At 48.4% G+C, this 12,500-nt stretch overlaps 2 protein-coding genes across 3 annotated transcripts in view; one reads left to right on the forward strand and one right to left on the reverse strand.

Moving 5' to 3' along the window:
* The window catches only part of sos2 (son of sevenless homolog 2 (Drosophila)), a gene marked incomplete at its 5' end in the record, with an annotated part of 9,979 nt that extends 2,252 nt beyond the window's left edge, over nt 1–7,727 (forward strand). Inside the window, 17 exon segments of the mRNA XM_053679312.1 lie at nt 539–637; nt 894–1,021; nt 1,697–1,991; nt 1,993–2,341; nt 2,629–2,710; nt 2,847–2,969; nt 3,081–3,193; nt 3,340–3,562; nt 3,658–3,777; nt 3,900–4,062; nt 4,179–4,296; nt 4,395–4,567; nt 4,718–4,834; nt 5,089–5,344; nt 5,601–5,639; nt 5,898–6,001; nt 6,169–7,727. Coding sequence (XP_053535287.1) covers nt 539–637; nt 894–1,021; nt 1,697–1,991; nt 1,993–2,341; nt 2,629–2,710; nt 2,847–2,969; nt 3,081–3,193; nt 3,340–3,562; nt 3,658–3,777; nt 3,900–4,062; nt 4,179–4,296; nt 4,395–4,567; nt 4,718–4,834; nt 5,089–5,344; nt 5,601–5,639; nt 5,898–6,001; nt 6,169–6,723 — 3,057 coding nt within the window.
* A 1,723-nt stretch (nt 7,728–9,450) lies between these two features.
* Nucleotides 9,451–12,500, reverse strand: part of LOC108262925 (uncharacterized) — a 9,515-nt gene continuing 6,465 nt past the window's right edge. For both annotated transcript variants that reach the window (XM_053679308.1, XM_053679309.1), the window contains 4 exons: nt 12,188–12,325; nt 11,408–12,026; nt 10,528–10,616; nt 9,451–10,380 (listed from right to left, as the gene is read on the reverse strand). In XM_053679308.1, the coding sequence (XP_053535283.1) occupies nt 10,293–10,380; nt 10,528–10,616; nt 11,408–12,026; nt 12,188–12,325 (934 nt within the window). In that variant the 3' untranslated portion in view covers nt 9,451–10,292. The remainder of the gene's footprint in view (nt 10,381–10,527; nt 10,617–11,407; nt 12,027–12,187; nt 12,326–12,500) is intronic.

A 12,500-nucleotide genomic window follows, 5' to 3' on the forward strand; every position in this document is an offset into this window, starting at 1 on the left:
TCGCCGACCTGTCCATCACATGCCACATTACCCCCACACCACCCCCAACCCTCCTGGTTGTTATTTGCTGCAGTGAAGTGCATGTGGGTAAACCTAGCTCTTTATAAATAGCCCTACTGCTCTGTGTGTGTCTGTGTGGCTGTGTCTGTGTGTGTGTCTGTGTGTGTGTGTGTGTGTGTGTGCGAGTGTGTATGTGTGTGTGGCGCTTCCTCTATTGCTAATCAATGCTTTTATGTGAATAGGTGATGTGCTTTAATTTCCTCTAAATCTGAGGAGTGTATATAACAAACAAAAAGTGTGTGGGAGTGTGTGTGTGAGTACTAGATTATTGATTATGAGGCATATGATGGGGGGCTGTCTTGTGGCCTGGTTAAATGGATACTGTGATCTCACACACACACACACACACACACACACACACACACACACCACACCCACCCCCCACCCCAGTCTCCTACTCATATTACTGTCCAGTCTACCAGAGACAGATCAGTCTAACCCCCTTGTGTGTGTGTGTGTGTGTGTGTGTGTGTTGCAGTCGATTGCTGAGGGTTTTAAGGAGGCCGTGCAGTATGTTCTTCCCCAGCTGATGATGATTCCTGTTTATCACTGCATGCACTACTTTGAACTGCTGCAGGTGAGTCTCTCTCTCTCTCTCTCTCTCTCTCTCTCTCTCTCTCTCTATCTCTCTCTCTCTCTCTCTCTCACACACACACACACAGTTCATTATTTAAAGTTATATTCATTAATCCTAGCACTTATGTGGCCTATATGTTTATATGGTATACACACCTGCACCTGTCTCCAGGTGTTCTTTGTGTGTTTTTTCCCTCATCCTGTCATTCCATCATTCCGTCACAGTGAGTCAGTCAATGTTGAATTTGTGATTTCAGCAACTGCAGGAGCGGAGTAAAGACCATGATGACCGTGAGCATCTGAAACAGGCTCAGACGGCTCTGCTGAACCTGCAGAGCAGCATCGAGCGCATCTACAGCAAACACCAGCCCCGCCGCAAACAGGGGTAACACACACACACACACTATACCTTCTTTAAGGACTAGTAAAGTATGACTAGTTCGGTAGGTCCTATTATTTTGGCCGAGTGCTGTCCAGGTGTTAGTAGTGTATTTATAGGTATATTGTTGCTCCGTCACATGACATTGAAAATCCTGTAGCCATAATTATCACCAAAACCGAATCTCCTCATAAAGTAAACGAGAGATTTTAATGCAGAGTAAATATCGATCTGTTCTCCAAACAGACGGGATTTATTACTGAGGCGTGTCTCATCCTTACTGCAGTCATCATATGGAATATAAATGACTGTAACATTATAAACCTGTAATGTGCTCTGGATCTGACCCGCTTCTGTTCGCGCACACACACCACACACACACACACACAAACACAGTGTACAGAGTTCTCAGCATCATGATGCATAAAGCCATTTCTGCACTTTTCTCACTCTTTAACTTAGTGTTATTACATAATAATATACTAATATAATATTATCACCCTTCTGTTTTTAACACGGAACATTCAAACAGTTTTCCCTGTAATAGTGAAGCTGAGCTGAGCTTGTGTAGCTGCAGCGCCCCCTAGTGCCTCGCTCTTCAACTCTGTCATTCGGTTAAATATTTTCTGCTATCTCCAGCTGTGTGTCTCATGTGTGTCTCTCTCCCTCTCTCTCTCCCAGCGAGCCTCTGTATCGTCTGTACAGCCGGCCGGTTCGCAGTAAACACCTGGCCATAAAGCGGATGAATGAGATCCAGAGGAGCATTGACGGCTGGGAAGGCAGAGACATCGGTCAGTGCTGCAGCCAGTTCATCCTGGAGGGGCCGCTAGTACGCGCTGGCGCCAAGCACGAACGCCACAACTTCCTGTTTGATGGCCTTATGATCAGCTGCAAGGCCAGTCAGAGCTCTCGACTCCCGGGGGCAGAGTTCCGTCTGAAGGAGAAGTTTGTGCTGCGTAAGTACCGTGTGGTGGACCCGCGAGGACTCGCCGGAGCTGCGCTTCACCTTCGAGCTGGTGGGGCGTGAGGAGGGCGGGGTCGTGTTCTGCGCGCGCTCGGTCGAGGAGAAGAACGCCTGGATGGCGGCGCTCATGATGCTGCAGTGTCGCTGTACTCTGGAGCGCATGCTGGACGCCGAGCTGCAAAAGGAGGAGCAGGAGCAGCCGCTGCGTCTGCCGTCTCCCGACGTGTACCGCTTCACCGTGCGCGACTCGGAGGAGAACATCGTGTTCGAGGAGCGCATGCAGAGCAAAACCGGCATCCCCATCATCAAAGCAGGAACTGTGGACAAGCTGATCGAGAGACTCACCTACCACATGTACGCAGGTGAGCTGTCGCGCTCTCTCTCTCTCTCTCTCTCTCTCTCTCTCTCTCTCTCTCTCTCTCTCTCTCTCTGTGTCTCGGCCTGTTATTGAGCCAGCGTGGAGCAGCAGCGCCCCCTGCTGTACACCACACACACCTCATTCCCATCTGGCTTTGTAGGGAATTACAGTGGGGAAATTTAAAGCCTATTAAAATTTCTTTCTGAGACACAATGGTGCAGAATTTAAATTCTGATGATGTCATACAGCAGCTGACCAATCGGCATCTTCGGTTCAACTTTCTTCTTCCAGATCCGAATTTTGTGCGCACTTTCTTGACTACGTATCGTTCCTTCTGCAAACCACAGGACCTCCTCACACTGCTTATCGAACGGTAAACCCTGTACACACACACACACACACACACACACACACACACATACACTAAGCATTGTCATGGTGTCGGTTCAAACATAGAGCAGTCCATCAGAGGGATTCATTAATTAGTCAGTTTTCCCATGATGCACTAGGTTTGAGATTCCTGAGCCTGAGCAGTCGGAGGCGGAGCTTGAGTCAATGTGGAATGGGGATCAGCCAATGGCGGCCGAGCTGCAGAGATTCCGCAGAGAATACGTGCAACCTGTCCAGCTCAGGTGCACACAAATTATACACACACACACACACACACACACACACTTTACACTTTAAATGTATGTGTGCTCATGCTTGTGTGTGTGTGTGTGTGTGTGTGTGTGTGTGTTCAGGGTTCTAAATGTGTTCCGTCAGTGGGTGGAGCATCATTTCTACGACTTTGAGAATGATCCCGAACTACGCACCAGACTGGAGGACTACATCACCAACCCAATGCAGCTCAGAGGTACACACACGCACACGCACGCACACACACACGCACAGAGCACAGCTAGAGTGTATTACATATACATACATCTACATCGACATTGTAATTGGAATCTTAATTGATTGACAGTAATGATCCTTTGGTGTGTGTGTGTGTGTGTGCAGGAAAGTCCATGCGTAAGTGGGTGGAGTCAATCAATAAGATCATTAAGCGTAAGATGCAGACGCAGCCAAATGGCATCAGTCACAACATCACCTTCGAGACGCCGCTCCCTCCCATCGAGTGGCACACCAGCCGGCCTGGCCAGGTCGACACCTTTGACCTCATGACCCTTCACCCCATTGAGATCGCACGCCAGCTCACGCTGCTGGAGTCTGACCTGTACAGGTGAGAGAGACAGCCAATCAGGAGGAGGGACTGACGATAGAGTGGACAGTGAAGTAAAAATTAACTTGTGTGTGTGTATGTTTGCGCTCGCGCAGGGCCGTGCGTCCGTCCGAGTTAGTGGGCAGTGTGTGGACTAAAGAGGATAAAGAGAAGAACTCTCCCAACCTGCTGAGGATGATCCGACACACCACCAACCTCACACTCTGGTTCGAGAAGTGAGTCACATATTACCCTGCTGCATCATGGGATGTGTAGTCCAGTCATCCTTTCTAGTCTCTTTAACTCTGACTCTCTCTCTCTCTCTCTCTCTCTCTCTCTCTCTCTTTCTCTCTCTCAGGTGTGTGGTGGAGGCGGAGAACGTGGAGGAGCGGGTGGCGGTGATGATGAGGATAATCGAGATCCTGCAGGTTTTCCAGGAGCTCAACAACTTTAACGGGGTTTTAGAGATCGTTAGCGCCATCAACTCTGTACCTGTGTACCGCCTGGAGCACACCTTTGAGGTGACACAAAAACACACACACACACAAACACACACACACAGACACACCCACACACACACACACACTGTACCGTGGGTTTAACTGAGTTTAACAGTTGTAGTCCACTGTGTGTTCAGGCGGTGCCGGAGAGGAAGAAGAAGGTTCTGGAGGAGGCGGTGGAGCTCAGTCAGGATCATTTTAAAAAGTACCTGGCCAAACTCAAATCCATCAACCCGCCCTGCGTGCCCTTCTTCGGTACCACACACATCTGCTTTTGGTTACTGAGTTTATCGTCCCCCGAGGACAGTGATACAAACGTGTGTGTGCGTGTGTGTGTGTGTGTGTGTGTACAGGTATCTACCTGACTAACATCCTGAAAACAGAGGAGGGGAATCCGGACTTCCTGAAGCGTCACGGTAAAGAGCTGATCAACTTCAGCAAGAGACGCAAAGTGGCCGAGATCACTGGCGAGATCCAGCAGTACCAGAACCAACCGTACTGTCTGCGGGTCGAACACGATATCCGGGTACGGTTCTGTCTCTCGCTCACTCTCCTCACACACACGCACACACCTCACACCTTTTACATTTTTTCACACACCAGAACATGCTAGAATCACTGTGTAAAGTGTGTGTGTGTGTGTGTGTGTGTGTGTGTGTGTGTGTGTGTGTTACAGAGATTCTTTGAGAACCTGAACCCCATGGGCAGTATGAGTGAGAAGGAGTTCACTGATTATCTGTTTAACAAATCTCTGGAGATCGAGCCGCGCAACGTCAAACAGCCTCCACGATTCGTAAGTGTCTGATGTCTGAACTGTCTATCTGCCTCTCTGTCTGTCTCTCTGCCTCTTTGTCTGTCTCTCTGCCTCTCTGTCTCTCTGTCTGTCTCTTTTCCTTTCTCTCACTTCCTAGCAGATATTAAAAATAGACATTTAATAAATATTTAATCTGCATTATATTTAATGCTGTCTGTCTCTCTCTGTCTATCTCTCTCTCTTTCTCTCTCTTTCTCTCTCTCTCTCTCTCTCTCTCTCTCTCTCCCCTCCAGCCCAGGAAGACATCGTACCCTCTGAAGTCCCCGGGGGTGCGTCCGGTGAGACAGGTGGGGGTCGGGGGTGGGATTCGGGGTCACCCCGCGCCATTAGAACGTGACCCTCTGCCCAAAATCACCTTCAGGAGCATCGCTGAGACCGAGACGGAGAGCATGACCTCCCTGCCCACTTCCCCCAACACGCCAACCCAGACGCCCCCACCCTCCGCCTGCTCCGACCTCAACTCCGTCTTCATGGAGCACGATGCCTGCGGTCAGTGTGCAGATTAAAACACACACAACACGCAATAACCTCTTCTGCTCTCGATTGGCTGATCAAATTTACCTTTAGCTCCGCCCTCGGTGATCAGGATGTGCTCACACCGGTATTAGTTACAGGAAGTTAGCGAAGCAGGATGTTTTAGTGTTAAACTCTTCTGTGTAACAACGTGTTGGTTTGCTGTTTCATGGCGTTTTTACACGCTGTGTGTGTGTGTGTGTGTGTGTGTGTGTGTGTTTTGTGTCTGTAGGTAACAGTGTTTTTGCTCCTGTCCTGCTGCCTCCCTCCAGTGAGTATCTCTTTCACAAGTGTGATCAAATAAAATCCATTTCTATCAGACCCGCAGTTTCAGTGAGCCTGGCACCAACAGCTTGACCAATGAGTGTTTTCTAATTTGCATATTAATGCATATTCATTGATCCTAGCATTTTTAATGAGGGAGAAAGTGTAGAAATGTTCCACAACCATTTTACTCATTTCTCAGGCTGATTTTAAATGTGTGTGTGTGTGTGTGTGTGTGTGTGTGTGTGTGTGTGTGTGTGTGTAGAGTTTCATTCAGTGTCCTGTGGCAGTCTGCATCAGCTGGGTGAAGAGCTTCTGAAACCTCCCCCACTTCCTCCACGCAGGAAGGACGGTTCCTCAGAGAACAAGGTAATACACACACACACACACACACACACACACACACACACACAAATATAATGATATAAAATAAAATGTGTATAAATCCAGAGAAATTAGTATTGTGTTGTGTAATGAATGTTTTATGTAATTAATGGTGTGTGTGTGTGTGTGTGTGTGTGTGTGTGTGTGTGTAGTTGAGTTCCAGATCGGACAGTCCACCGGCGATCCCTCCTCGGCTGAGAACTCCTCTTCCTCTCCCTTCTCTTCCTCGTTTCGGGCGTGGAATGAGTGAGCAAACGGACGGTTCTTCAAGCCCCCCGCCCCCTCCGCCCCCCCGCGACCCCATCCCAGATGCGATGCCCCCCGTACCTCAGCGTCCCCCTGAGAGCTTCATCAACTGCCCAATGAACCCTGCCGTGTCTCCGGTGGGACGCATTCACTGGGACTACTGCAGCTCGCCCTCGTCCCCCTGCACCCCCCCGAGCACGCCCTCCCCTCGTCTCCCGCTGCCCACCCCGGGCACCCCCTCCCCCCGCGTTCCCCGCCGCATCTGCCCCTCCCCTGGCCCCTCGGCGCCTAACCTGTGCCACCTGCCCCCTCCTATTCCACCCAGACACAACTCCACGCCCCCCACCCTGCCCAAACTGCCCCCAAAGACTTACAAGCGAGAGCTCTCTCACCCCACACACTCACTCTCACATACACTCTCCCCCCCCTCCATACACACTCTGTCAGACAGCAGCCAGTGAGCACCAGCCTTCACATCACTCTTGGGTCCAGAAGCGGTGGAGCTATTCTGCTATCCTGGTATTAACGAGAGAGCTTTTTAACCCCTTTGTGATTGGGTGGACAGTAACTGAAGCTCCGCCCACTCTGGCCCAGGGACAGTTGCCTAATTATGTGTGGGGTGTGTGTGTATAAACACGTTTGTAAACACTGTTCACTAACCAAGCCCATTTTTATAACAAACACACCTCTCGGAGCTCGCTGTCCGGGGCGGCGCTGATGTCACAGGGAGCCTGGACAGTGATTGGACGTCAGAGACGTGGGACTCTCGCTGATGTTCTTCACCACGGCCAAAGTCTTAACAGTGTACTCGGGGAGGTCAGAGGTCAAAGGTGACCGACCCCTGTACAAGCCTCTTACGCTGCCTTTTACTTTACTTACAGCCATGACCTTTGACCTGAGACTGTGACAGCCATGACCTTTTTACCTTTTGCTCGGAGCAGCAGATCGGCTCGGAGCGTGGCATGGCTGAACCGCGCCTTTATTTAAAGCCATTACATTACCGGGCCGAGACCACGTCTTAACTGCACATTTCCCATAATGCAACTCTTCAGTGATTGATGTGAATATGAACGCATTGTGAGGAGGCGGAGCTTGTTCTCACGGCCCGATGATGATGATGACATCAGACGTGCCTTTTACACTGTTACCGAACAAAAGTGACTTTATAAAGCCTTCGCCGTGCTCAGAACAAAGTGTACACTACGGCTAAGTGTGTGTGTGTGTGTGTGTGTGTGTGTGTGTGTGTGTGTGTGTGTGTGTGTGTTGTGTACAGTATTCTTTCTGCTCTCGTGTCGTCACTCAGCGCTACACAAACCCAAAAACACAACACGCCTTAATAACACACTCGCTGACAATCGTAGCGTTAGCCGCAATGTTCTTTCTCTCTCTCTCTCTCTATATATATATATATATATATGTGTGTGTGTGTGTATGTATGTGTGTGTGTGTGTGTGTATATATATATATATATATATATATATATATATATATATATATATATATATATATATACACACACACACACACACACACACACACACACACACACACCTTTTACACAGTTAAGTGTTAACCTGAATGAAAGTGTTTCCATCAAACCCTGCTCTCTAAAAAAAACGTAAGGGCTGTGTCCCAAACCGTACACTAGATACTGTGCCACATTAGTATTCCTTAGACATGCACACACCCTCATTTTTAGAATCGCACACTTTAGTGCACTACTAATGCAGTTTGGGACATGGAAATGATGGGTCACGTCCCAAACTGCATACTCCTGTGTTAAATAGTGCGCCAATAGAAGTACATACTCTACAGCAAGATTGATTATAGTCACACTACTAGCTTCTGCCTGTGGCTGTGTCTCAAATCACATACAAGTGTACTAAATGCATTCTAAAAGTGGCACACTACGTATTTTAACGTACTACTTAGTGTACTGTTTATAAGGTTTGGGACACGACCGTCGATTAAAAGACTAAATCGTACTTTTCTGAACTTGCCGGTTTTGTTCCAAACCACAGACTAGTGTGCTAAATACTTACCAAACGTGGCATACTACTTTGACATACCGTGTAGTATATTATTCATGCTAAGTACCTGGTTTGGGACGAGACCCGATGTACTAACGTACTAAATATTGTAGTATTAGCTGCCACGGGCTGTGTCCCAAACCACTACAGGTGAACTAAATAGTTACCAAAGATGGAATTTTTGTTTGACGTACTATCTAGTGCACTATTCATGGAGAGATTGGAACACGTGATCGCTACTTCATCCCTTATAAACACAGTCATGTGTCTCGTCCCAATTCACACGCTAATGTTCTAAGTAGCTACCAAAGGAGTGCACTATTTCAGTGTACTTTACAGTCATCTATAATTAACAGGATCTCACACACACACACACACACACACACACACACTTCTGCCTGTTACAGAGGGGAGCGCTGATGGGCCGACACGCTGTGTGTATGTGTGTGTGTGTGTGTGTGTGTGTGTATGTGGATGATGATGATGATGATGATTTGGGGCCTTGTTTTATTTCATTTATTATTTGCACTTTAGGGCCGTACTGTTAAGGAGGCGCCCTCAGGTCACATGACCCACACCCCGCCTCTCACCCACGATCGTCACTGCAGTCCGGCTGTGTCCCGAACGCCTCACTAGTGCCTAGTGTTGCTCCCTGCGCCCTGCATGCTCACTCCCCACACAGCAGCACACGGAAGTGTTCATATCATTAATCTCCACCTCCCTACCTAGTGCCCTTGTCTGTAGTGCACACTTCCTGTGTAGTGCCCTAACCAGCTTGCATGCTAATTGTGTAAATCCTCACCCACTCCTACTTCCTGTCTAGTGCCCTAACTCTTAACAAGCCTGCATGCTTACTGCACAGTGCCTCCTGTAATCTAGTGCCCTTATTCAGGGTGATTTGGGACACAGCCAGACTCCCTGCCTCACACAGGAGAGAACGAGGGCCATGTTTCATTCTCCCTCAAACAAGTCCCCTTGATTTTTTTATTTTTTTTTAAGTCTTAGATCGGGCCCTTGAGTGGTCCATTAATGATGTCACATCCTGTTATGTGTGTGTGTGTGTGTGTGTGTGTGAGAGAGAGACCGTGTGTGAGGCGTTTAGGGGGCGTGGCCTGTATCCTGTTCTCTGTGGGACTCATTAATAAACAGCCAGTCTTATTTTGTACAGAATGTGATGGAATCTCCTCACGTGTTTTATTTTCTCACGTTTCAGCTCACGTGGTGTCTCCAGGGTCAGAGGGTCACGTGAAAGATGCAGAGGAGAAATAAAAGACAGAAAGAAAGCATTGTGGGGTTAAACAGAAAATGAAAGTAAAACATGGGATAAAAAAATGAAGCAGTGTGCAGATTAAAGAAGAGGAAAGAAGGAAGTACGGCACAAAAAGAAAAACAAAAGGATGGAGGGATAGAAAAAGAAGTAAAGGATGGAGGGGTGCACAGAAAGAAGGGATGTACAGAAGCACTTAAAACAACAGAATGAAGGATTAAAGGAGAGAAAAGATCAAGGGAAGAAGAGCACAGAGAGGAAAGAGAAAAGAAAGATAGAAAGTTTGATCAGATGTGTGATCAGATCTGTGTCGTCCTGATGCCGTGTGACGTGATCGGACAGCGTGCTGTAGTGCACTAACTCATCATTGGTGTGTATTAGTACGAGGCCGTGCACACACACACACGCGCACACACACAGAGAGAGTCTGGGTTACGTCCCAAACTACATAAAGAGAACAGCTCTGAGCCGACACAGGCTCACTCCATCACTCACTCGCTGGCCCACCATGCTGAAAAGGAGAGTGAGACTGCAGCAGTGCATTCTGGGTAAACAGTGAAGTCCACTTGATGGCAGTCGAGGTCATTCAATCAAGGGGAGGAGTCAATAAATGTCCTGATGATGCACATTATTCCTGGATTCTGATTGGTCAGTTTTAGGTGAGAGTCTGTTCACACATGAGGATTGTGTGTGTGTGTGTGTGTGTGTGTGTGTGTGTGTGTGTGTGTGTGTGTTAGACGTTGCTGCAGGGACCCTCGCTGTCATCACTGTCGTTCCAGAGTCCGTCCCTTTCACCACCACACACACTCCTGTACACAGAGCTGAACACACACACACACACACACACATACAAGTGCAGTAGATGTGAGTCAATTATTATTTATTGTCATTTTCTGTTTATAGTATAATCTCTCTCTCTCACACACACACACACACACACACACACACACACTCTCTCTCTCTCTCACCGGGATGAGTCTGAGGGTCTCTGTGGATTTATGATCTGATTGGTCGAGCTGAAGGACACCGTGTTCTCTTTAGCAGGAGCTCCTTCTCCCTACACACACACACACACACACACACACACACACACACACACACACACACACACACACACACACACACACAGAGAGTTAAACAAACAGCTTTGGCATGTTTTTAACTGAACATCTACACCAGAGATTCGCAGACTAGGACTCACCTGATTTTCAGAGGTGTGGTCTGTGTACCACATTCTGGATTTTCTAGATTACTAAATACTTTTGAGTGTAAGTTCAGAGTTTTCTGTTTGAGACGCTGCTCATGACAACAATCACCATGTCAAGTGTTAACAGAGACGCAGAGCTCATTTAGGACGCAGCTCATTTATAAACTCGGTGATGAGTTGTGTCCCAAATCACATATTATACTAAATACTCAGACAGATAGTGCACTTCTCTAATAACACTCGGATATGTGGTTTGGGACGTGGCCATGGAGGGAGTGGACTATATAAATACTGTACAGAGCTGTATGATTGGCCAGTGGCTGTGTCCCAATCCACATACTAGTGTACGACAGGTATTTTATTTTTTGACATAAATGTTTGATTTTTTTTATCGTACGCTTTAGAATGAAAACGAATTTCTTTTGTGAAACTCGTCACTGTGGACGGTTGTGGATGAGAATCTGGCAACCCTACACGAGTTAGAGCAAAACCTTTACAAGCAGCACACCTTCTGAATCTGCCTTCAGTGTTGTGATTGGCTAAAGGCTAATCACAATGCTAGCAACTAGCTAATGATTAGCCCAAATACTGGAAGCTGACAAAGTAGTGTGCTTCACTGAGTGTCCTAAATCGGTTCAGACCTGTTTAAAGGGAGCGTCCCAAATCGGTCGGAAGGCTCCAGTGGGGATTTTGCGGCGGTGTTTAGTCGTGCGTCGTCCCGTCCCCGATCCCGCTACACACACTTCAGGAGGCAGGGGTGCGGCGCGGGGGATCTGCCAGCGTGAGCACACACTCCCTTCCCTCTGCAAACCTCCAGCGGCGTGTGTGTACGACGGCTTTAACAGGACGGGAATCTCACTGTCCTCCTCTTCGTCGTCCTCCTCGTCCTCGTCTCTTCCCCGCAGTTCCAGCGTGTCGTCCGGGCTGCACGTCGTCACAGACGAGTAATCGAACACCGAAGCGTCTCCGACGTCTGCGTCCGTGTCTGCGTCGTCGATGCGCTGAGGTAGAGCGTAAGCGTCCGAGCGACACACTCGACCATCAGGACCCGGGGAGCCGCACAGACGCTCGGCCAAACCCGACGGGGACTTCAGGGTCGGGATGGAAGCTGGAAGTTCTCCTGGAGCGCCAGGGTTGAGAAACAGGTTCTGAGGACGACGTGCAGGAACCGGGCGGCACTCCACAGCACGGAAATCCCACATGCAGCTCTCCGTCCAGCCAGCAGGGGGCGGCGGCTCACACAAACGCTCACGCGAGTTCCTGCAGAGACCAGACAGACCATAATCACACACATGGAGAAAGAGAGAGATGAAGGGAGACAGAGATAAATGGAGAGAGAGATAAAGAAAGATAAATCGAGAGAGAGATAAAGAGAGAGACAGAGAGAGACCGAGATAAAGAGAGATAAAGAGTTGCAGTACCGCAGTATTCCAGCAGGGGTCAGTAGGGGGCGTGGCACTGTGAGGTGATGCGGGTCTCTTTGATGTTCGTTGGCGCGGTATTTGGTGAAGGCGGAGCGCGCGCACTCGGGGCTCTCAGCACAACACCTGCTACTGAGGCTAAAATTAACACACACACACACACACACACACACACACACACACACACTTCCTGCTGTATTTTCTGTATATAAACCATTACATCATATTAATGCAGTAAACCACACTAAACACACACCAGTGATTAGCAGGTTAGCATGTGAGCTAACAGTAAAATAATTAACATTAATAGTTA

The sequence above is a fragment of the Ictalurus punctatus genome, unplaced genomic scaffold, assembly GCF_001660625.3.
Source record: "Ictalurus punctatus breed USDA103 unplaced genomic scaffold, Coco_2.0 tig00006817, whole genome shotgun sequence".
Classification (NCBI taxonomy): Eukaryota; Metazoa; Chordata; class Actinopteri; order Siluriformes; family Ictaluridae; genus Ictalurus; species Ictalurus punctatus.